The following is a 27,003-nucleotide window of genomic DNA, read 5'->3' on the forward strand; positions in this document are numbered from 1 at the left end:
ATAGGTCGTAACTCATCCACCTTCTAGACTCCTTACTTATAGGACCATCTCATGGCTCGAGGAAGACCAAAATTTATCAATTGGTTTCCAATTCTCTCATTTTTTTCCAACTGTTAGAAAGTACTCGTGAACCCAACATTGTTACAATATAAAAATATAATAAATTAAAAAAAATTAAATTAACATACTAAATAAAATTAATTAACATATAATAAACAAAATTAAATTAAATACCTGTATGAGAGTAGGATATCCACCAAGCTGCTTGCAACTGAACATCGAAGCATCTTCGAGGTATCTGTAAAGGGTAACCAATACAGTTGCTCCCCAACTGTATCCCAAACATCTCTCTAAGTTCGTAAACAGTAAGAGGTATCGCTCCTCGACAAGCCTAAAGTTCTTGTCGGCAAAAATTATGGAACCCACCAATATCAGCAAATACGCTCTAGTCACATATGCCCAGCTAGAAGCAACTCTATGTTGTATGAATAAATCGTATAACCATTCCAATTTATAGTTAGAACCCTTGTAACTACGAACATGTGATTGTGCCTCATTCTGTGACACTCCTAAGTAGTCAACAACAACCTCTTCAGTGACATCTTGAGGGCTCCAGAACACACCCCTGATGGGCAAGTGAAGCAAACAAGAGACGTCATCCAAAGTAATGTTCATTTCACCGAACAACATGTGAAATGAAGATGTCTCTATATGCCATCTCTCCATAAATACGGATACCGGATTTGTGTCTATCTTCGTCAAACTGGTTCTCTAAAGTGAAGATAACACAGACCTAGAAACCCAACTCTCCATCTGTTGTGGAAGAGCTTGTGGAACCCTCGATGTCAGCTTAAGCCTGTGTCCAACAACCTCCAACTCTTTCTTCGAACCTCTTTCCTGAAAACAATTAAAACACATATTATAAAACACAATATAAAATATTCAAATATTATTCAATATCAAATATACGTCGTTTATTTATCTCACCAAACCATAAATATCGAGCAACATGATGGTCATACTTTACCAAAATAGATGTATAATACAACCCTCCTAGAAAGCCATCCGGCTCTGCTGCGGATGTAGATGCGCCCGTCCTAAACTACGATATGGAATCCTACCATCGACACCTCGTCTTCGAACCACTATAAAAAAAATTAAAAATTAAAATAATTTAAAAAAGTAAAAAAAAATGCACCAGAACACTTCTAAAAAGAGTTCCGGTGTGAAAAAATTAAAGTTTAAACACCGAAACACTTTTAATAAGACTTCCGGTGAATTACATGAAAACCGGAAGTCTTTTAACAAGAGTTCCAGTTAAGTAAAAAAGGAAAATTTCAGAAATAAAATCTATTTATAAGATGACATTTTGGTCCAAAAAATTATAATATTTTTTTAATATTACATCCACAAAAATCTATGATATATTTAACCCTTTCAGTGATCTATATAGTTCTAAGTAGAGTTTGCGAAGAGGTTTGTTTAGAACAAAAGTAAAGTTAAAGTAAGTAAAATAAATTACATTTGAGAAAGTGTATTTGAATTATATTTCATCAATTAATCATTTAAAATAGCTTTTGATCGGTTATATAATTTTAAGTTTTCAAACTATATCTTTACTTACCATTAATGTATGTTTTTATTCTCCACAAATAATACGGGATCTATTGAATCTATTATCTCATGATTCCTCATTAAATTAACCGATTCAATAATATTATGATTCGATAGTGTATAGAGGTTGTAAATGTTACCCTATTCCTAAGCATTGACAATTATAGATGTCATCATTCTAGATATGTTATGTAAATAATTTATTACTAACATTTTCAAAACTAAAAGATTAGTTTTAGAGTTAAAAAAACATTAAGAACAAAATAACAATGTGATACTCTAAAAAAAAAGTTTTCATATAACTATCCGATCAAGAGTTTACAAGAAAAATACATCTAGTCCTAAACACAAGAAAACTTAACTGCCCATGATGATGGTATCTTTACACAAGATAAAGTGTGCTTCAAAGTCTTGAACCTTCAACGATGATGTCCTAAACATTGCTCTCTGATATGCTTCGGTATCTTCTAGTGATTTTATATTCTTTTCCCAATATAAAAAAAATCATTTATGATCTAGGCCTATATTTAAAGGCCCGGGAAAATGCATGTTTGCCTCACGAATTAAGGTTCCTCCACATACATCATTTTCCATCTCATTCGTATAGATTGCAAAATTGCCTTGATTCATTATACTAATTGTGTCGAGTAATGTGTTATCAATAAGTATTTATATTATATACATGTATCTAGAGTATTGTAGAAGCATGTATCTAGGTTAATGTGAGTATATGCATCAAATAATTAATGAGTTTTAGAGAAATGTAAAAATAGATTAGTGGAGTCATAATAATAAATGTAAGAGATAAGCGTGTAATTTTCTCTCTCTCTCTCTCTTATGAAATATCTAGAATATAGATGTATGGAAAACTCTCTATTGAATTCAATAAATAGAGAGAAGTTATCATTTGTAAATCAAGAAAGTGTAAGCAAAAATAAGAAAACAAAGAAATAAAAAATAATAATTTCTTAATCATCTATAGAATATAACCAATAGAGTGGTATCAGAGCTTCAGATCCTTGGAAAATAAAAATAAAAATAAAAGAGTGAGAGATTTTTGAAGGTGAAGAGTCATGTCTTCCTTAAGTAATGTCTCAACAAGCATCAACTTTATCTATAACAATGTTCAAGTTCCTTTATTTGAAAAAGAAATTTATGATTTTTTAGCAGTAAAAATAGACTTTGTTCACATATTTGGATGTTTTGGAGTTTGTCAAAATAAGGATATGAAGAATCAGCCACTGCAGTAGAATGTACAACAACACAAAGAGAAGAATTAAAGAAGAAAAAAAATAACAGATGCTAGAGTTCTTGGGATGATTCAAAGAGAAGCCTAAAATACCATTTTTCAAGAATTATGAGAGCAAAAATAGGCAAAATAAAGCATGGGAAATTCTAAAACAAGAGTTTGAAGACGACTCAAATGTGCGAATAGTCAAATTTATGTCTCTAAAAAGAGATTTTGAGAATGAAAAGATGAAAGAAAATGAAAGTTTGAATGAATACTTTAATAGACTCTCTAATTTGGTGAATCTAATAAAGTCTCATGGAGATACAATTGAAGATTAAAGAAATGTGATAAAATTTTAATTAGCTTGATTGAAAAATTTAATCCTATGGTGGATGTTATAGAAGAAACCAAGGATTTATCAACCATGACTATCCAAGGATTGATGAGGTCATTTAGATCCTATGAGCAAAGGTTGTCAGAACGCAATGAAAATTCTATTGAAAGTGCATTTCAGTCCAAGGTCACCGTTCAACCAAATAATGAGAAATTGGTATTAAAAAATAATGGTGAGTCTTATAGAGGTGGAAAATTTGCTAGAGACCGAGGAAGAGGAGAAAACTCCTGTGAAAGAGGAACCTATGGAGGACGAGGAAACTTTGGAGGTTCAAATAAATGGTGTAATATATGTAACAAGAACACTCATGAAGAGAAATAATGTTGGAATAAAGACAAACCATAATGTTATAATTGCAAAAGGTCTGGGCATATGCAGAAAGATTGTCGCTTACAAAATCAACATCATATATCATTTACAAAAGAAAAAAATAGTGAAGCCAACCTTTTTTTTTGCTTGTCATAAAGCAATTCAAGAGTATAAAAATGTGGGGTACGTGGCTAACAGGTGTAGCAATCATATGACAGGAGATAAAAATTCTTTCATTGACACAGACCTCACATATGATTCCAAAGTTAGATTAGGCAATAGAGAATATGTAGAAGTTGAAGACAAAGGAAGCATTGGAGTTGCAGCGAAGCAAGGATGCATGGTAATTCATGATACTCTTTATGTTCCTAAGTTAGATAAAAAATTATTGAGCATTGGAGAACTATTAAAGCATGGTTATTCTCTTCAATTTGAGAATCAAGAGTGCAATTTTTTTATTCAAAAAGAAGAGTTGTTGCTATTGTAAAAATGGTCAAAAGCAAAAACTTTTCACTTTCTCTTAATTATGAGAAACATATAAGCTTGATGGCTAGAAAAGAAGACAAATTTTGTATATGGCCCAAGAGACTTGGACACTTAAACTACAACAATCTCACTTTGGCTTTCTCAAAAGAATATGGTGTTTGGATTGGCAATAGTTGAAAAGAAACATAGAGTATGCGAAATATGTTTACTTAGAAAACATCATCAACAACCATTTCCTAAGGAAGGAGCGAAAAAAGATAATGAAGTGCTGGATTTGGTTCATACAAATGTGTGTGGTCCTATGAACACTTTATCTCATGCACAAAATAAGTATTTTATTCTATTAATTGATGATGTCACCCGTATGACATGAGGTTGTTTTATGAGATAAAAATATGAAGTATTTATGATATTTAAGAAGTTTAAAGCTTTTATTGAAAAATAAAGTGACACGTCTGTAAAAGTTTTGAGAAGTGACAAAGCAAAAGAGTACACCTCTAATGAGTTTGATAAGTTTTGTGAAGAAGAAAGTGTGGAGGGGAAGTTGACTGTTGGCTATATGCCTCAGTGAAATGGTGTATCCGAAAGAAAGAATTAAAGTGTCATGGAGATGGAAAAGCCCATGTTGTTCGAGAAAGGGATGCCTAAAGAATTTTCGTCTGAAGTTGTTAATACAACTGTGTACCTGCTGAATAAATGCCCAACAAAAGATGTATGGAACATGACACCGTTTAGAGCATGGAGTAGAAGAAAGCCTTCAGCAAACCACCTTAAAGTTTTTAGGTGTGTTTTCTATGCTAAAGTTTCTAAAGTAAAGAGGACACAACTTGAAGAATCAAGTGACATATGCATCTTTATTGGCTATAGCTTTGTGCCAAAGGACTATAGACTTTACAATTTGAAGACCAAGAAAGTGATTGTCAGCCGAGATGTTAAATTTGATGAAAATGCTATTTGGAATTAGCAAAAGGAGAGTGTTGAGGAGAAACAGTTGCAACAATCATTTTAGAGCAAAATTCAACTTCTTCCGAATGTGATGAAAATGTTCCATTTATACCAAATTCTCCATCTTGTATACTATCATTTCCAAACTCTAGCTCATCATCTCTAAGCTCAACTCCAATGAAATTTAGGAGGTTGGATGATGTTTCTGCTAGATGCAACTATTGTGCAATTGAATCCGATTTTTTTGAGTAAGCATTTAAAGAAGATGCTTGGAGGAAGACAATGCAAGAAGAATTATATACAATTGAAAAGAACAAGACTTTGGAGATAGTGGAGAAGTCGGATGACAAAGAAGGTATTAGCGTGAAATTGATCTACAAAGTGAAACATAATCCAGACAATTCAGTAAAAAAAAATAAAGCAAGACTTGTTGTAAAGGGTTATACACAACAACTTGGTATTGACTATGAAGAGACATTTGCCCATGTGACACGTCTTGACACCATTAAAACGTTAATTTCTCTTGCATCCCCAAAATAATGGAAGTTATATCAACTAGATATAAAGTCGACATTACCTAAATTATTGGAGTTCAAGAACAACACATTAAGGGGGGAGAATGTTGAGCAATGTCCTATCAATAAATGTTTGTATTAGATACATTTATATAGGTAGGGTAATGTAGAAACATATATCTATGAATCAAATAATTAATGAATTTTAGAGAAATATAAAAGTATATTAATAGAGTCATAATAATAAATATAAGATAAAAGTGTGTAGAACTCGTTCTCTCATGAAATATCTAAAATATAAATTTAGATAGAACTCTCAATTGAATTCTATAAATAGGATAAAAATATGTAAAACTTGCTCTGTAATGAAATATCTAAAATATAAATTTAGGTGAACTCTCGATTGAATTCTTTAAATAGAAAGATGTTAGCATTTGAAAACAAAACAAAGAAAATAAAATAAAAAGAACATTTTTCAATCACCATGAATTAAGCCTCCTTCATCTTGAAGTACATAGCAGCTCATTCACATAGGTCACTTACCAGATTTGCTTTGCAGAAGAAGACTGCCACTCTTATGAAAACGTGTAAAAGTCATCTACTTTTATTTGGATCATTTACATCTCTTGACGCAACATAATTATTTTGTTACGGATCATATGTTGACTCCAAGATAGAGAAAGTTGAAACTCATCAATTTGGGTTCAGTTACTTCAAACAAGTGAAAAATAATAATAAAATAACACAGTACAAATACAATAATTTACATGGTAGTAGTAGTATAAAATGAATATAATAAAGTAATATATATTCTCCAATTTATTGACTAATGTCACTAAATGAAAGGCCAACGTTGAAATAGCAACAACACTCATGGGTGGGCCCATATGAACTAGATAGAAGTTTCTATAAATACAGTCTAGTTTCATCATAGAGAGAGTATCCTTATAACAGTGAGAAATTTGTGTCGTTGAAAGAATGGAAGATGGCAAAGTAGTGAAGGAAGAGGAGTACACAGAAGATGGAACAGTGAATCTTAAAGGAAAACCAGTTCTTAGATCCAAAACTGGTGGTTGGAAAGCATGTTCCTTTGTTGTTGGTAATAAAATCTCTATCTCAGTTTAAGGTTTGAGTTTGACATTGTTATTTATTAACGTTAGCAATGGTTGTTGACAATTAATCGATTGCAGTGTATGAAATATTCGAAAGAATGGCATATTATGGAATATCATCAAATTTGATTCTGTATCTAACAAAGAAGCTAAACCAAGGAACTGTAACTGCTTCAAACAATGTAACCAACTGGGTTGGAACCATTTGGATAACACCAATACTAGGTGCTTACGTTGCTGATGCTCACCTTGGTCGTTTTTGGACTTTTCTCATTGCTTCCACTATTTATCTATCGGTAAGCAATCAAATAGATATTCATAAATTTCATTTTAATCTTAGCCAACCAACCATGTTTGTTTGTCTCTTCTGTAATTGCATGGTGTGGGAGTTTTTAATAAATAGACTCCATGGGTCCCCATAGCTTTGTCCCAATTGCCACATGGTGGTAGATGGGTCAAGATTCAGCCAAGATCTACACCCCTGGTTCTTGATATAGTTGTAGATTAAATGGTTGCATACAGTGAATATTTTGGAGGAAGATTTCTAACCTTTTTGACCCAATTGTTAGATAAGTCAACAGTAGCTATCGCTGAACCAATAATACATCTTTTTTTTATTATACAGTACAATAATGATAGGACCGAATATGGAGGAGTAATACATTAATTCACGCATTTGGATGGTCATGCAAAAGAATCTAGAATCGCAAAATAGTCCTCCAAAACTTATCCTTGACTTTTTAGGGTCATATTGGTCCCACAAAAATTGTCATATGTCTTAATTAAATAAACAGTTTTCAAGATTTTGACCCATGACAGTGTTGCATAGAGAAAAAGACATTAAGGTAGTAGGAAAGTGTCCTAGTCACTGTGAGTTTGATTCAAAGCATGCTGTATTCTTTTCATATTAATCAAGAATATTCTATAGTGGACTGGACCAAGATTTGGCAAATTATTTTCATATGGCTCTTGACATGTGCGGTTGTGGGGCTAGTGGGTTGGGTTGCGGCACTATAAAGACATGTCACAAGTTACAGACATGAATCTATAATAGTCAACTTTTGCAACAACAAATTGATGGTTATTATAGTTATACATTAATTAGAGTCTTATAGTAATTAAATTCATAATTTAATTGTTTGATTGATCTTATGTTGGAACATGCAGGGTATGTCTCTGCTAACACTAGCAGTGTCGCTTCCTAGTTTAAAGCCACCTAAATGCATTGAAATAGATCTAACAAAATGTAAAAGAGCTTCAACATTACAATTAGCTGTGTTTTATGGTGCACTCTATACTCTAGCAATAGGAACAGGTGGAACAAAACCGAACATTTCCACCATTGGTGCTGACCAGTTTGATGATTTTCATCCAAAGGAAAAATCACACAAGCTCTCGTTTTTCAATTGGTGGATGTTTAGTATCTTCTTTGGGACACTTTTTGCTAACACTGTTTTGGTTTATGTCCAAGATAACGTTGGGTGGACTCTTGGTTATGCTTTACCAACTTTAGGACTTGCGATATCGATTATGATATTCTTGGCAGGAACGCCGTTTTATAGACATAAATTGCCTGCGGGAAGTACTTTCACTAGAATGGCTAGGGTCATTGTTGCTGCTCTAAGAAAACGGAAAGTTCCGATTCCGAATGACACTAAAGAACTATATGAACTTGATATGGTAGAGTATGCTAAGAAAGGGAGTAACACTTACAGAATTGATTCTACTCCAACATTGAGGTATATATTTATACTCATATAACTTTAACACTGACACTTCATATTGAAGGCGTGTCTGTGTCTGACGCGATATTGACACTTCATATTGAAGGCGTGTCTGATGTCTGATGCGACACTGACACTTCATATTGAAGGTGTGTACGTGTCTGTGTCTGATGCGACATTAACACTTGATATTAAAGACGTGTCTGATGTCTGATGCGACATTGACACTTCATATTGAAGGTGTGTCTGATGTCTGACACGATATTGACACTTGTAATTCCATTAAGTTAATTCGTTATTTCAAATTATAAAACATGTGTTAATTTATTTTATAGGTTCCTAGACAAGGCATGTGTGAAAACAGGCTCAACTAGTCCATGGATGTTATGCACAGTTACACATGTAGAAGAGACAAAACAAATGCTAAGGATGATTCCGATTTTGGTTGCTACATTTGTTCCAAGTACAATGATAGCACAAATAAACACTCTTTTTGTAAAACAAGGAACAACACTTGACAGACACATTGGAAGCTTCAAAATTCCACCAGCAAGTCTAGGTGCATTTGTCACATTGTCTTTGCTTGTCTGCGTAGTGCTCTACGACCGTTTCTTCGTTAGGATCATGCAGAGATTCACCAGGAATCCAAGAGGGATTACCCTTCTTCAAAGAATGGGAATCGGTCTTGTTATCCACACGATTATCATGGTTATTGCATCTTTGACAGAAAGATACAGACTAAGTGTTGCAAAAGAACATGGTTTAGTTGAAAGTGGAGGACAGGTTCCCCTAAGTATTTTCATTTTGCTTCCTCAGTTTATACTTATGGGAACAGCGGATGCGTTTTTAGAAGTTGCGAAAATCGAGTTTTTCTATGATCAAGCACCGGAAAGCATGAAGAGTGTTGGAACTTCATACTCATCAACTACATTAGGCATTGGAAATTTCATGAGTTCATTTCTTCTGTCAACAGTTTCACACATAACTAAGCAACATGGTCATAGAGGGTGGATTTTGAACAATCTGAATGAGTCTCATCTTGATTACTACTACGCGTTTTTCGCTGTGTTGAACTTGTTGAACTTAGTCTTCTTCGCGATTGTTACAAGGTTTTATGTGTATAGGGTTGAAGTTTCGGATTCCATTCAAGTGCTTGCAGAAGAACTGAAGGAAAAAAGAACGGCTAACCAAGTGAACCTTGTAGAATAAGTGATTGAATAGTGCTTATGACCCAAAAGTTTCAAAATTGTTGTATCAATATATACAACTTTGGAAGCCACTCTAGATGAAAAATATCTATTTAAGTTAGTTATCATTGTCCTTATCTTGTGCAGCCTTTGATACATAATTTTAAGCATTGGTTATGCATTTGTCGAGGTTTTAGCAACACTCAAAATGGTTTACTTGTGACGCAAGTAAACCAGTAGCCAAAATTAGTTAAACTTAATTAACCTCAAACTTACCAACTAACTTGTAACTAAACTAATTTGAATTACAACTAACAAACTATTTAACTGCAAATTAACTTTTCGAACGAAAAATCAAACTGAATTAATTAAACCTTTGGTTGAAAAGTTCTAAGCCTTTTCCACTCAACGAAGTCACTTCAAACCAGTTTTCAAAAAAATAACCTCGGAATTAGTAATCGAAATCTCATTTATTATTTGAAAGATGAACCTTACTCTATCCTTATACATTGCTTTAAAAAGTGCAACATAACATTTAGGATTGTAACCTTAAAACAAACAACTATCACGTTTTTTGCAACCTACAGTAACTAAAGTTCTGCCTCTCACGTGGAAATGTCATGTTTCCAATCGGTAACAAGACAATGAAACCCATGTGCATGATAATGATCACATTTTCAATTCACAAGTTTTATTAACCAATTAACCCTTCATATCCCCTTTGCCAAAGAAAAAGGTATACAATTCTTCTCATATATGCATATAATAAATGAATTTAAATAATTAATAATAATAGTAATAATAATCACAATAATTAATCAGTAATATGGATAACATTTACATAACACTAATAATTTCTTCCTCCTCCTAAAAAGTAATAATTTTTACGTCAGAAATGCAAGATATTATGACTTATCTATGAATCAATGTGGATTATATCTATTCATATTTCTCTTCTTCTAATCACACAAAATAATTAAGGAAATGTGAATACGTTAATATACCTTAAAAGAAGACTCAAATTAATATATGAAACTATGAATCATCATGGATCATGTCCAAGCCTCAGCTCCAAATCAACTTCATTTTCTTCTTGATTTCCTCTCCTAATTATTTGATCATGACTTGGACCAATTTGAAGACTCAAATTAGGACCCTGAAGCTCTTGATTAAAATGAAAGTTAGACCAATTGGATGAAGAAGATCTTGGATGATCATATCCAAAACCATGCACATTTGAAGGTTGGTAATTTTCAACAAGATAATTTGTTGTCGTTGTTGGTAAATATTGTTGCATTTGCCTCATAGGTGAAGAATTTGCTGAAACAAAAGGAAAAGCCACAGAAGTAGTTTCATCATTGGTGAAGAATTTGTTTGAAATTTGTGGTTTTTTGTTACTTTTTGCTCTGTCTTTCCTATGAATATTCATGTGACCACCTAAAGCTTGAGCATTTGTGAAACCTCTTTTGCAATATGTACATTCATAAGAACGTTTTTTTCCTTGATCATGATCATCATCACCTTCTTCACTAGAATTCATTTCAGCAAAGACAAAATAAAAATAAAAATACTAGAATACAACTTTATGATATGGAAATGTATAAAAAAATATGTGAAGGTGAAAGGGCTTTTATATTGTAGAAAAATAAAATTATTGGTTAAGTCTATGTGGCAATATTAATTAAATGAGAGTTTAGTTTTGGCATTTTATTAATGGGATTTTTCTAATTAGCCGGCTCTAAACATAGGTTAATTAAGGTATATATATATTTTAATTTAGTTCCATTAATTTGATTTGGTTACACTTTCTGTTTATGTTGTTATATAGTAGTTTTTAAATTTATTTTAGTATTAATATTTTATTTTGCCGCGTCAATGTAAGTGATTGTGTGATAAATGTAATTAAGGATATGGAACATTTGTAGTGTTTTCACACTTCTATTCTTTTGTCTTGGCTGTCAAATAGTTTGCTATATATGATATGATTATGATTATGGTTATTTAATGACATGCAAACAGAATGCACATGACATAGTCATGAGACGCGTTCATATGTTGTTATTTACTTTTTATCAAATCATATCCACAAATAACTTACATTCCTACGTAAAAATAACAATAATAATACATGTATTTGTTTATTTTTCCATTAGGTGCATGAGGTGAGGCTAGTTTAGTTATATGGGATCATTTATATGATACTTATATTATAGTCATTAGCAAAACTCCTTGCAAATCATCAAATAGTCATCAGCAATGACAAATTTTTCAAGAATTTGTATAGGTTATTGCAAATTGTTTGATAGGGATTACGTTTTTCTGTAGTGAAGTTAAAGTTTATTTGTAATCAATGAGACATATGTTGTTGTGGTGGTTCTGAGTTTCCTATACGGTGAAGAAGTGATTGACTTGTAAGTTTAATACTTTAATCGTTAAATCAATGCGAGAGTGAAAAGTGATGTATGAATGAGAATAAATTTGAATACCTAAGAAATGATGTGTTTATCCTCTTAAATAGGAGAAACAATTAGGAATTGAAAGCATGATTGATTTGGATGACCAGTAGGGCTTCGCGCAAAATCACATGTGAAGTAAAGAAAACAGGGTTTACATATTCAACGCTTTACTTTTTACATAATCATTAGCCTTTATCCTTTGAGTCTTAGGGTGGTCCAAAACAGTTGCTCCTCTAAACCCTTGTTTCTACTTTACATCTTACATAATCTTGTATTTTTTGTGATTATCTTAGGAAGTATTTGTTCGGTTTGTAAGTTTCTCCTTGAAGAAAAAGCTCCTTTTTGGTTTATGAATATCAGACAGTGAAAATATCCACAATGGTGCTTGAGCTCAGTCTAATTAAAAACTTTATCGGTTCGAGAACGGCTAGATTGAAATTTCTCTTGGTTTCTGAGTTCAGCATAGTGTGAAATCTCATTGAGTTCGAGATTAGCTCGGTAAGAATCTCATCTCGATTCGCGATCAGCATGTGTAAAACCCTAGTTCGATTCGGAGGATAGCCAACTCAAAATTATGTCTTGGTTCGAGATCAACACGTGGAAAATCTCTGTTTGGTTTGGAGACTAACCACTATAAACCACTATTTGTTGTTTGGTTAGAAGTTTGCCTGAAAACTTCATTTCCTTGTATTAGAAGGTTCGTAGGAACATCCTTCTAAAAGCACTCAAGTTTAGTGGATACTCTAAAGAACAATTCTTGGCGAAATACGCAGGTCACCTTAAGGTTGAACCTGTATAATTCTTTGGTGTTTTTTCTTCTCCCTTATCTCTTTTACTTTATAGTAACTTTCTTTCCTTGGTTTTTCCGCTACCAATTTATTCATTTATTTTATAAAATCTTTTCAAACTCTGATTTCACAAATGATTCTGTGAACCAACAAAATGGACAAATTAAATCTCGGGCATAAGACATGCCAGAGAAATATCAAACCCTAAATTTTTCCCATAATATCTTTCACTTAATAACTGCATGCCATGATCATTTTATTTGGTCACTCGTCCCATTTGTATTAATAACCATCTAATTGTCATTCTAGAATAAAAAAGTTACTTCTCTACTTAACTTTATTTGTTCTACATCTTACATTTTTATTTACTAGTTTTCATCTTTCAAATTTCAACAGAGAGGTCAAGTTGTGTTAAGTCATTTTTTTGTGGTCTTTGTGGAAGTGATTGTTGCTAGTCAATTTGGTGGTAAAGTAAGCAACTCTCAATTTATGTTTGTATTGATCCATTCATTTTTCCATGTACACTACCTTTTGGTATTGAAACATGATACTTGATTTTGGGTCCTTTTTGAAGGCAAGAAATTTTGATTTGAATTTAAGATTGGCTCATGCTTACTTCAACATATCAAGTCTTATTCCTGGATTACAAGAAATTGTAAGCTTGAGAGGTCCTTTAATTAAGGTTTTGCATTTTGATTGATCATTGTACATCTTATATATTCCACCATAAGGCCAAGTTAAGTTGAAAAATTAGTGATTTAATTTAACTTTATGGTGTCTTATTCATTCACATATTGCATCCCATTCTAAGTTGTTGTTTCATACATTCATATTAAGTAGAACCAAATTCAGAGAAAAGGAATCAGATGTTATATGTAAAATTGAATTTTAATTACTGAAATTCTGGTATCAGATATGAGATGTCGAAGGTAATGTCACGACACTAATATCTGAGTAACACAAATAGGATAAAGATAAAGAATAGTAATGCAAGAGACACAAGCAATTGCTAACCCAGTTCGGTGCAACTCACCTACGTCTGGGGGCTACCAAGCCAGGAAGGAAATCCACTAAATAGAATCAGTTCAAAGACTCTCAGTACACTTCAACAAGTTACAGTCTTTCTCACCTAATCTCTACCCGTGTGATTTCTACCTAAGCACTCTTAGATATGAGAACCCACTCACTCTCCCTCAATCACACCTGTGATTTTAAACAACAATTCCTTATGAAAAGAAGACACTCTTCAATAACACACATTTGATCTTACTTAGCAGTTTCAATCAAGTAGACACACACTTGATCTTGCTTAACAGCTACAATCAAGTAGACACACACTTGATCTTGCTTAACAGCTTCAATCAAGTAGACACACACTTGATCTTGCTTAACAGCTTCAATCAAGTAGACACACACTCATGCTTAAAAGCTTTGAGTGACAAATTACAACTCACAAATCAGACCAATCCAATCATCTATGGATGAATTGAATGGCTTACAAGTCTCACGACCAAACAAGACACAAACCCTTATTTTCTCTAAGTATTTCGCTCAGTATTGGTTGTGTATCAAATCAGGTTTTCCAAGTCCCTTTTTATAGAAGCATTCAGCTGGGCTTGGACATCTTGAAAATCCTAAAACTATTTTCCAATTAAATCTTCTCATGACAGTTGGTTAGATCTCCTTGGAAAATAAGTAAATCAGGTTGTAATTAATGATTGAATGCGCCTGCAAATCAGATCTTCAATCATACATAGATTGCCATTAAATGTGCAATCACATAACACATAACATTCACCCTGAATGTTCTGTGTACAGAATGTCATGACATCGGGTCTGACATCCTGGAACAATCCTGCATAATTCCATTTTAAATATCCAGCAGGTACATAATATTAGATGTCATGACATCGTGTATGACATCCTCAAACAATCCTGCATAATTATGTTTTTAAACTCCAGCAGGTACATAAATATCTTATGTTAAGACATCACATGCAACATCTTGTGAACACTCTTTGTTTTACCAAAATTTCTGCCAACACTTAGAACCTACAATTACATTTATGCATTATATTACATATAGTTTGCCTACAACATACATGCTAATTTTCTCTTACACCATACATTGATTGGAATCCAAAATAAAAAGGTACACTTGACACATCATACACCTACATACACATGACATACAAATGTAGTTAAAGAAGGAAGAAGAGTTGATTCTCAACATCGACCATGTACTCATGTCATATGCTCATCCTCACTATTGGTGCATAAGGTTAAGAAGACGAAGATGTAAGAAGAGAGAGATAAGAGAGAGAATAACAAACTTTTATTACTCTTTCAAAACGGTTACAATAAATGGTTACGCACACCCACTACACCCACTGCACACATCACTGTTGATAGCTACACTTGTTTATATATATAAACTATAATGCCACGTAGGCAAAAATGTTAACCTACACCAGGTAGGTTAAGCTTAACAAAACTACTACTACTCCTCCTACTACTACTACTAAATATGAGTTACTTCTAACATCATCCCTTAGTTCATATTCAGCTAATTAAAACTAACAACATCAATTCCATCCCTTAAGTGGAGAAATTGATCAGTCTTGATCACTTTCGTCAGAACATCTTCCAGCTGCTTCTGGGTGCTACAATGCATAACTTCTAGCACTCCATTCTGAACCTGACTTCTCAAAAAGTGATATTGAGTCTCAATATGCTTACTTCTCCCATGCAACACTGGGTTATTGACAAGATTTATTGCATACTTGCTGTCAATCATCAGCTTCATAAGCTTGTTTACCTTGATCTTCAAATCATGTAGTAAATCCAGAAGTCAAACAGTTTGACATGCAACTACAACACCTGCAATGTATTCAGCTTCACAGGTTGGCAAAGAAATAACTGGTTTCTTCTTGGAACACCAAGAAATATGACCTCCCAGATACTTACAAAAATATCCATAAGTACTTCTTATGTCAACTCTGTCTCCACACCAATCAAAGCTCGAGTAACACATCAACTTTGAATTAGTCTTTTCTCTAGAAGGGAACAAAACTCCATACGCCAGAGTCCCTTTAATATACCTCAGAATCCTGACATCAGCTTGGTAATGAGATCACTTCAGTTTACTCATGAACCTACTAACTATTCCAACTGCATAGCAAATATCAGGTCTGGTATTACACAAATGCCTCAAAGATCCAACTAACTACTTGAAATTTATAGCATATACATCATCGCCCTTAAGATTAGGATCCAATTTGTGATTTGTTTCTGAAGCTGTGACTGCAACCTTACATTTCAACAGCTCAGATCTTTTCATAATTTCAAGTTCATACTTCACCTCATGCAAAATGATACCCTTCTCAGAGTACAAAATCTCCATCCCTAAAAAAATATGTCATATTTCCTATATCAGTTATCTCAAACTCATTCATCATCACCTTCTTGAACTTAGATATCTCGTGTTCACAACTTCTTGTTAGCAATATGTCATCAACATGCAAACATACTGTAATACCCCAAAATTTACCCTTCATTTTTCCCGAAAAAAAAAAAAAAACGAAAAAAAAAATAATAATTTAATTAATTAATTAATTAATTAATTAAATAAATAAAATAAATAAATAAAATATAACAAATTATTTTGGACTTGGGTCTCCCTCATTTGAGCCCATTACCCACGAAAATCAGTCTATAAATACTGAAGTTTCAGTAGAGGAAAACACACTTGGAGTTACACTAGGAGATTCACTTGAGAAAGAAGGAAGAGAAGCAAAACACTCTGAGGTTTCCTTGGAACAAAACCCTGAGGAAAAAGATATTGAGAGAAAAGCCAACAGAGTTCAGAGCAACCTCCAAACCCTGAAGGGAACTCAACTTGTAAACCTCACGGGTGCAACTCAATTTCAATCAAGCTCTCCAATCAGGTATGCCCTATATCCATCATCTTTATGCCTTTTATTTGAATGCTCTAAATGTATGAGGTATTATGGGTGAATGTGATACCTTTTTTGTGAGCCTTTTGTGAATTTTGATGGAATTATTCATGTGATTACATTTTGATTTAGGGGCAACTCTGGGTTACCCTATTTTGTTTATTCTAACCTGTCTTGTGTTTCCATGGCATTGTTTTCTCTTGATTTCATCCTGCTGCTCTAACCCTTTGTCGAGTTTTGTGAGGGCTCACATGGCTTTCGCAGAGACACTCGCGTGGTTTCCCACTTTATTTGTGGGATACCCCCTGGAGTTTTATTCTGATTATTCGTGTTGACTGATTTCCTTTGACGGTCCAGCTGGAGACATTTCAGGGTTTCTTGCCCCTTTAACTACTATAGCTTCGAATCTTTATCCGTGTGGTAATTTTTTCCTTTCTCATACTTTATCGCTTTCTTAGCTGGAAGACCTCGATAGGAGGCAATGTTTGAGCCCCTTTGTGGCATTTTACTTTGAGATACATGTTTTGTGTTTTGTATTCATATCCCTGCAGGTAGCGCGGTTCCTTCGTCAAGGACTGCCTTTTTGCCCTCGAGCATCCCAAACCCTAAAACCCATAACACACGTTTACTCCTTCTACTACAGGCGAGTAAGTCTCCGAAGGTCGAGCATCCGGTAGATTGCGTAGTGACGTCGTTCGTCCAAAACCCAATCCATAACCCCGTAGTTGGCCGAACTACGGCTTGCTCTGATTCTCATTCCAGATGAGATACGTAGGCATAAGACGCGATGTCTTAGCGAGCACACATCCCCCCAACCCATAGGTCAGCCGAGCTACGAAGACTCTGATTCTCATATTCAGATGAGATACGTATGCAGTGGATGCGACATCCGCGCGAGGCATTTTCATTTAACCCTTTTTTTTGGCAAACAGCACAAGATAAATCCACACCCTTTAGACAAGAACTACAAAAGTGGATCCCGTAGAGTACTATGGATGCGTAGGGGTGCTAATACCTTCCCTTCGCATAACCGACTCCCGAACCCAAGATTTGGTTGCGAGACCCCGTCTTGTCCTTTCCTTTTTTCAGGTTTACTTCGAGCGTTTCCTTTCCCTCCTTTGGGATGAATAACGCACGGTGGCGACTCTTCTGTCATTCTCTTTCGCCGGTTGTTTTTTTCGCACACTGTATTTTTCAGGTTGCGACAGCTGGCGACTCTGCTGGGGACATTAAGAAGTTGACCTCTTGCTGGTCCACCTTCCCTAAGCGAGTCCCTCCTAGCTTTTGTAGCTTGTTTTTTTATTGGGTGTTCATGCTTTTGTACAGTTATTTATTTACCTGCTTTACCTTATTACATTGTGTACATATCATTGTTGTATCTGTTGGTTGGCTATGGCTGCTTGGTGATCTTTGTGAGATGAGTTCTATACCCGAACTCGAGTGCACTTAAGATAGGAGAATGGCATAGTCCTGTCAACTTGTGTGGAGTATTCCTTAGCGAGTTGACTTGCAAGCCCATTCACTTGGTGGAGGTCATGTTGAGATCAATAATGTCACATAAGTAAGTTGTGGTTAGACATTACTTGTTCCAATATAGACCTAAGAAGCCAAGGACCTTAGTTTACCAAACCCATCTTGGCCTATTTGTAGGATGTAGTGCGAAAGTCGTTCAAATGTAAGATTTGATACGATTGTTACGCGATACTACACTCATAAGAGTCTCTCTTGAGAATATTGTTGGAATACGAGTAGTCGTTCCTCTGATAATATCCGAAAGATGGGATTATGACTATGGGAACCTTTTGTAGAACATGTTTGGCAGGTTTAAACCTTAGTACACTCCTTTTGGGTGGTTCTTAACCTAAACTCCATGCTCGTGACTTGCGACAAACCCTTGATTCATGGTTAATCCGATCAGGTATCCTTAATATCAATGAAACTCGGGTGTTGATAAGGTGTAAACCATAATCCACCAAAATGGGTGGTTGATATTAAGGATAACATGACCCATCCCATGACCTTTGTTTGGTGTACTCTTAATTTCTCTCCAGACAGTGCAACCTGACAGATGTTCAAGCAGATACAGCAATCCTGATTGACATGCCACCGCATTGCATTCACATCGTTGCATCACATCATTTTGCATTCATAATCATTCACACATGTTTATCCATTTCTGTGGGGTTTATATCTTCCACTTGATTCTAGTTGGAATTTTCTTGGTTCTCATCAACGGCTTAGTCTTTTCTTACACTGTTTATCAAATGTGAGACTGGAATCAAGGGGGTAGAATACCTTTGGAATTGATAAACATGTCATTGCATTTGCATATTCATTAGCATGTCTTGCATAACAGGTACTGCCGCAGGGGTGACCATTCCAGCTGCAGCACCACTACAACAACAACAATCACAACGTCAACCAGCTCAGTATCAACAACAGCAACAACCGGGTAACAGACCCGCTTATCAACAGAGGCAAAGGATGATGGACCGGCGTTTCGACACCCTTCCAATGTCGTACGCCCAGTTACTTTCTAGTCTTCAACAACTACAACTTGTGCAATTGCGCACTCTGGCTCCTCCTGTTGGTAGACTTCCGGTGGGTTACGACGCCAACGCTAGGTGTAGCTTCCACTCTGGGGAACCTGGCCATGACATTGAGAACTGCAAAGCTTTTAAGCACGTAGTTCAGGACCTCATAGATTCAAAGGCCATCGACCTTGCACCAGCTCCGAATGTCGTCAACAATCCCATGCCCCAGCATGGTGGTGCAAATGTTAATTTGGTAGAGGGAGAAGCCAAGTCCATTAAGGATGTGTTGAAGCTGAAGACTCCATTGTTGGATATCAAAGGATGCTTGCTGAAGGCCGATGTCTTCCCCGGTTGTGGGAAGGGTTGTTTGGATTGTGCTACTCAGGGCGGAGGTTGTTTGAAGTTACAACAGGGTATCCAGGCCTTGCTCGACAAAGGTATCCTCCAGGTTGAAGATTTGTCTGTCCAAGAGTCTGTGGAAGAGGTTAAAGCGGGTGCCTCTATCTCATCCTTTAAGCAGGCACGGGCCGTGGTGGATTCAGGTGTTGCTCCCGGTTGGGGGCGTCTGTTGGAATTACCAGTGAAAGAAGATAAGTTCGGGATTGGGTATCAGCCAGCTCTAACTTCTACAACTTCAACACTTCAGACTCATCAGGGGCCGATCACTTTCTCCAGTGCTGGCATCATTCAGTATGGTCAAGTCTCTGCAGTCAACGAAGAAGAGGGGGATAGTGATTGTGACATTGACAACTGGGTGCGTCCGAGGATCCCGGGTGAAGTTCTCAACAATTGGTCTTCTGAAGAGATTATCCAAGTCACTCTTCTTGAAGAGTAATTTTCTTTGTTTATTCATGCATATCCAAGTCTTACGTTCCGCCCAGGGCGTAATGACTCATTGTAGGGCCCATCTATGTGACAATTGCATTTTTATCATAAATAAAGGACGTCTTTTTGCATTCAAATATTTCGTTCCCTGTCTTTCTATTTTTGCAATTTTTCAAAATAAAAAAAAATGGCAATGTTTTGTTTAGTTTTCACTTCTTGTTCACACTCATAAGCACATACCATCACTCATGCAGATGCACAACACCGGATCCTATTGATAACGGTTCTGCTATGGCTCGTTTCGACTTTGAAAATCCAATCTTTCAAGCTGAAGAAGAGGGTGACGAAGACTGTGAACTCCCTGAAGAACTTACCAGGTTATTAAAACAAGAGGAAAGGGTTATTCAACCGCATCAAGAGTCTGTTGAAGTGATTAATCTCGGCATCGAGGACGCCAAGAGAGAAATCAAGATAGGGGCTGCTTTGGGAGACAATGTGAAGAAAGGGCACTACGCCAAATAAGGGAAAAGAGGGCGCTTATTTTGGCCTATAACAGCGCTTTTAAGCGCCCTCTAATCTGGCGCTGGCATAGGTAAAGACAGCGCTTTGTTTTCCTGGAGAAAGCGCTGTCTAAAGGCCCACATTATAGTGCGCTTTATGAAAAAAGCGCCCTCTGGAGTGGTCCATAAAGGGACACCTTAGAGGGCGCTTTCTGGAAAAAGCGCCCTCTAAAGTTGTCAATGTAAAGTGTTTAGAGGGCGCTTTCTGGAAAAAGCGCCCTCTAAAGTTGTCAATGTAAAGTGTTTAGAGGGCGCTTTCTGGAAAAAGCGCCCTCTAAAGTTGTCAATGTAAAGTGTTTAGAGGGCGCTTATTTTTTTAAAATAACTAACACTTTAGAGGGCGCTTTCTGCAGAAAGCGCCCTCTAAAGTTGTCAATGTAAAGTGTTTAGAGGGCGCTTTCTGGACAAAGCGCCCTCTAAAGTTCTCAATGTAAAGTGTTTAGAGGGCGCTTCCTACAGAAAGCGCCCTCTAAAGTGTTAGTTATTTTAAAAAAATTTGTTTGAAAAACAGTGGATATTTAATTGGTAACCTGTTCGCATGCTGCAAAAGTGTAAAATTCATATTGATTTCATCCTTTAATCCAATGTTATACACCATTAATCCATTGATATATACAACATGAATCCATTTATATACAACATTAATCCTCCATATATACAACATTAATATATGATTCTTTGATCAACAATATACAACAACATATTCATGATTTAGTAAAAGTACAACAACAATATACAACATATATACAACAACAGCATACAACAACAACATTCCATACATATATGTACAACAATATACAACCTAGCTATATGATTCTTTGATCAACAATGAATTGACACAATTCATCCTTCATTTCATCCAAATGAGCTCTTGAGTAAGATTTGTATTCCTCAAAGTACTACAATTAAGAGAATAAAACATATTCATGATTTAGTAACAAATTAGATTAGTTATCCGATAATATTAAAATAAACCCTAAGTTATTATTCCATACCATTTTTGGGATGTCTATACGATTCAATGCAATGATATCTCTCATAAATCTCAATACAAAAAATCCGCAATCGACCGAATTATTTTGCTGAGGACACTACACAGAAAAACAAACAATATATATATAGTTAATTTCTTACAAACACTATTATAAGCAAAAAAACAAACACTATTATAAGCAAAAATAAGATACTTAATATATACCTGAACTCTGACCCAGGTAATGTCCTTCCTAATGCGGTAATTCTTTTTCGATCTAAATTTTATTATTGCCCTAACAAAATAAAACGTATATTGAGATCAATCTGACAGACATAATTAAATATAGAAATACACACGAATATTTAGGGGAATTTCACTTACGTGTCAACCGTCTTCTTCAAACCCGGATATTTACTCCAATCACCCGATAACGAATCGAGATAATGCACTATTAGTCTCGAAAGATCCATAGCAACCAACACCCAGTGGCCACTGTAAAATAAAACAAAAATTTAGATGAATGAAAATTTTCTACGTAAAAGATATACATAGATTAGAATGAAATTATTAGAAAGAAAATCTAACCCGTTGCCAGAATTAAACGGTAAAAAATACAAACTGCGTGTAGTATTATCGCCGGCCGCCATGAATCTATCGACTAGATCATTCTTTACGGATGTTGGATTTTTCGATATTAACGTTGCGTTGACACGGGAAGCAGCAATAAAATTGAAACGGTTACACAATTCAGTTCCCCGCATCAATTTGTCATACATATACCTAAATAGAAACATAATAAATATTAGACTACTCATTGAAATGTGTAAATAAATTGTTCAACTAAGTAAATTATAGATTGATCGGAGTACCATATGTATGTATGAATGATAGCGATGCCCAATTCGTCGTGCTCAAAAAGTTGTTGCATGTCCTCCTTTCCAATTATTTCGAAATGAGCTTTTCCGAAAACACCTTCATCAAAATCTATACTACGAATGGACCCGTCCATAATATCGGACTCTTCCACCATTTTCTCAAGACGCATCATAATTTGAGATTTTGTCCCGGCCGTCGTTGGAATATCCTTCGTTGGAATATCCTTCGTTGGAATATCCTTACCATCGCTTTTCAACTTTTGACCGGGAACCTAAAAATTCATATAAAATAAATCATTACTTTTTGTGATGCAAAAGAATCGTTGTGTATATAATTCAATGGGTATATATATTTGTACCTCTTTTTGAGATGCAACCGACTCGATGCGTCTTGAAACCCCTTTACCAGCTTTAGGGGTGGGTCTTGTAGGAGTCTAACATTACCATGTAATAAGGATTGATTAAATATCATAATTGTAGCTGAATTGAAATGTGAATTCTAAATATTCATAATCATTTAGAACATATATACCTCGGCATCAGGGAAAATTAGATCTGACGGCCAACCAACAAAGGATCCGACTGCATCTCGCATCAACGTTGTCTCTGAAACAACGTCGGGTAATGGTAGACGGGCGTCCGTATCTAATACGAGGTCAACCGAAACTTTCATAAATCCCACCGGGAGGGGATTATGGTGAAGTAATTCACCCGAAGTATTGTGCACTTTTCCCTTGCCAACCATGCGATAAGTTGGTGACGATAGATACAGCTGACAAGGTGAAATGCCCTAAACCAATAATAAATGTTATTGTTAACTTGTATATGTGTCAAGTAAAAAAGTGCTATTTTAATTTCATAATAACATATATAATTACCTCGGGAAATTTCGGTTGATGATTGATACTAGCTCGGTCACTAGTATCTTTTGCCTCGGAAGCGCACCTTTCCTCTCTATACCTTGCATTCTCGTTTTGCAGTTGGAGTACTTGTGCCCTTAACTCCGCCAAGGTCTCCATCACCTCTTTGTTGGTTGGATTTTTGTTTTTGTTTTTTATAAAATGACGACGGAGTCACACCAAAACCCTTACCCCTCACACGACCGGAATACTCAGGAACATTTAGTACTCGACTAAGTACGCTCCTGCAATCCTGGACCTCGGTTGAAGGTACGGTTTGGGATAAAGTCTCCTGAAATATTATTAGAGGAGATTAAAAATGAATTATATGTCTAACAAAATTTTCGATATAATTAAAGAAATAATGTTACATATACTTACACATTCGTCATAAACATTTTGGACCGCTTCAACGACAGCCCCATCCTTCCCAACCCGAGCAGCCTTCCATAATACGTGGTCCGGAAGAGATGTTGCGTCACTTTTCTCCTCGGCTAGCTACACATTGAATTAGATTATAAGATCATCAATTATAACATATTGTGACAATGTATAAGCTCATAGCATTTGAATATACTCACAATTCTTTGTTGTAACCGTGCATAACCCGTACGCCCTTTTTTGTACGGATACGCGGGTTTTGATGCCCTTTTCCTATTTATGCCGCTTACTTCCTGAATAAAAAAGTTTAAGGCATATTAGAACCAAGTAACTTAACAATTGTATAATACCATAATTAATAGACATTACATGGAATTTTTCGTTTCTTCGTTTGGCGACAAAGTTATCCCATTCATCGGCTGAAATAATCTCGGCATACTTCATTGGCCGTTCTCCTTCAACAAATTTTCCTTCCTCATCCTTGAGAAATTTGTTGCACAAAAAGGATCGAAATCCTCGGAGTCTTTTTCCGGCCAATTGAATACAATATTTTTGCCGGCTTTCATCGATGTGAAAGGATCTCTAAAAAACATACAAATGGAGTGTGTTATTATAAAGTAATATTATAACAATATATGGTTAACAAATAGTCAACAAAAAAAACATATAACAATATATGGTAAGTACCTGTATCTCCGACCATATTTTTTCCTTGCCAACCTTCAAGTCCGGACTTCTCCAATTATCACATGTAATCGGAATATGTTGGCGAACAAGGAAACCAATGTAACTTGCCAACATTGAACCGTTAGGCTCAATTAGTTGGTCTTCAGCACTCCAATGTACTTCAAATTTTACACCCTTGTCTCTTGCACGAATGATTGACTTCATAACAGTCAATCCTCGTTTGATTTCTTTTTCAACATTATTACGTGATTCATTCGCGGCATGGGTATCGTCTTGGTTAGCCATTTTATCTGTAATATAGAAATGATTCAATAAGACCCAAGTAAGACAATGATTCAATACGTGAACACATTTACTGCATGCACAAACTTACTGCATACACATTTACTCACACACACCTACTGCATGCAAAAGACCAATGCAAACTTATGGTGTTTGGAACATAAACAAACTTGCATCCATAATCATCAAACTTCCAAGCACAAGCTCAAACACACTTCAAATATATCAGTTTTCAATCAGAAATAAAAAACTCAGTTTGCCCTAAACAACATTAATCAACATAATGCACAAAATGAAAAACTAAGTTTAGAAAATGCCCTAATCAAACACATGAAGAAAGTGAACGGTAACGATGGAGAAGAGAAATACCTTAAAGGTGACGGTAACGATGGAGAAGAAAGTGAACAGTGACGGTGGAAGAGGTTAACGCAGTGAACGTGAACGGTGAGGGAGGGAGAACGAACGGCGACGATGACGGTGAGGGAGGGAGAACGAACGGAGGATGAGAGTAATCGCAGTAGAGAGTAATCGCAGTTGAGAGAAAACCCAGTTACGTAAACGAAATAGATTATAGAGAGGGAAAATAAAGAGACATGCAGTATATGTTATAATTTTAATGTTTACTAAAGGGGACCTTAGAGGGCGCTTTTTTAAAAAAAGCGCCCTCTAAAGGGGGCCTAAGAGGGCGCTTCTGAAAGCGCTCTCTAAGGCTTTCCAAAAGCGCCTTCTAAACTGGAAATGTACATGGACTTAGAGAGCGCTTTTTCAAAAGCGCCCTCTAAGGGTAACCTTAGAGGGCGCTTTCACAAAAGCGCCCTCTATTGTTGTCCCTCCATTTTTTTTTGGCTTCACTTTAGAGGGCGCTTAGTTACAAAAGCGCCCTCTAAAGGGGGCCTAAGAGGGCGCTTCTAAAAGCGCTCTCTAAGGCTTTCCAAAAGCGCCTTATAAACTGGAAATGTACATGGACATAGAGAGCGCTTTTTTAGAAGCGCCCTCTAAGGTTACCCTTAGAGGGCGCTTTCAATAAAGCGTCCTCTATTGGTGTCCCTCCATTTCCTCATTATTTTTTCGCTTCACTTTAGAGTGCGCTTTGTTACAAAAGCGCCCTCTAAAGTGCGCTGTCTATTCCAATAGTATGCTCCTTATTTTTTCTCTTTACTTTAGAGTGCGCTTTTGTAATAAAGCGCCGTCTAAGGGGCGCTGTCTATTCCAGTTTTTGGCGTAGTGGGGCTGATTGAATTGCTGCAAGAATACGTTGACATCTTCGCCTGGTCTTATCAGGACATGCCTGGGCTGGACACAGACATCGTGGTACACCGCTTGCCTCTCAAAGAAGGTTGTCCTCCGGTCAAGCAGAAGCTCAGAAGAACAAGACCAGAGATGGCTGTCAAGATAAAGGAAGAAGTGCAAAAGCAGTTGGATGCAGGGTTTCTAGCAGTCACCAATTATCCGCCATGGGTTGCAAACATCGTCCCAGTACCTAAGAAGGACGGAAAGGTACAGATGTGTGTCGACTATCGGGATCTGAACAGAGCTAGCCCTAAAGATGATTTCCCATTACCTCACATCGACGTTTTGGTGGATAATACAGCTCAGTTCTCGGTATTCTCCTTCATGGATGGCTTTTCTGGCTATAACCAAATCAAGATGGCACCAGAAGACATGGAAAAGACAACTTTCATAACCCCATGGGGCACCTTCTGCTACAAGGTGATGCCGTTTGGTCTGAAAAATGCCGGAGCAACGTATCAGCGAGCAATGGTGACTCTGTTCCATGATATGATTCATCATGAAATCGAGGTTTATGTGGACGATATGATTGCCAAATCTCAGACAGAAGAAGAACATTTGTTGAATTTGCAGAAACTGTTTGAGCGTTTGAGGAAATTCAAACTGAGACTTAATCCGAATAAGTGCACTTTCGGGGTGAGATCGGGAAAATTGCTGGGTTTTATTGTTAGCGGAAAAGGGATTGAGGTGGATCCTGACAAAGTAAAAGCAATACAGGAAATGTCTGAGCCAAGAACAGAGAAGCAAGTCCGTAGTTTCTTAGGGAGGTTGAACTACATTGCAAGGTTCATCTTTCACCTAACAACCACGTGTGAGCCAATTTTCAAATTGCTGAGGAAGGATCAGGCTATCAGGTGGAATGAAGATTGTCAAAGGGCTTTCGAGAAGATAAAAGAGTATCTACAGAAACCTCCGATCCTTATACCTCCAGTTCCTGGGAGACCTCTGATAATGTACCTATCAGTGACCGAGAACTC

General features: G+C 35.9%; 2 protein-coding genes across 2 annotated transcripts; one reads left to right on the forward strand and one right to left on the reverse strand.

The window, feature by feature from the left end:
- Nucleotides 1-6,342: 6,342 nt before the first annotated feature.
- On the forward strand, nucleotides 6,343-9,700 carry LOC127093234 (protein NRT1/ PTR FAMILY 5.2). The gene is made up of 4 exons (XM_051032140.1): nucleotides 6,343-6,593; nucleotides 6,685-6,902; nucleotides 7,774-8,345; nucleotides 8,666-9,700. The coding sequence occupies exons 1-4, from the start codon at nucleotides 6,473-6,475 to the stop codon at nucleotides 9,537-9,539; spliced, it is 1,785 nt and encodes a 594-aa protein (XP_050888097.1). The 5' UTR covers nucleotides 6,343-6,472; the 3' UTR covers nucleotides 9,540-9,700.
- A 732-nt stretch (nucleotides 9,701-10,432) lies between these two features.
- On the reverse strand, nucleotides 10,433-11,057 carry LOC127093235 (transcriptional regulator TAC1-like). Its single transcript, XM_051032141.1, has one exon. It carries the CDS (start codon nucleotides 11,055-11,057, stop codon nucleotides 10,563-10,565), a length of 495 nt encoding a protein of 164 aa, XP_050888098.1. The 3' UTR covers nucleotides 10,433-10,562.
- Nucleotides 11,058-27,003: the final 15,946 nt, after the last annotated feature.

Source organism: Lathyrus oleraceus, chromosome 6, assembly GCF_024323335.1.
Source record: "Lathyrus oleraceus cultivar Zhongwan6 chromosome 6, CAAS_Psat_ZW6_1.0, whole genome shotgun sequence".
Classification (NCBI taxonomy): Eukaryota; Viridiplantae; Streptophyta; class Magnoliopsida; order Fabales; family Fabaceae; genus Lathyrus; species Lathyrus oleraceus.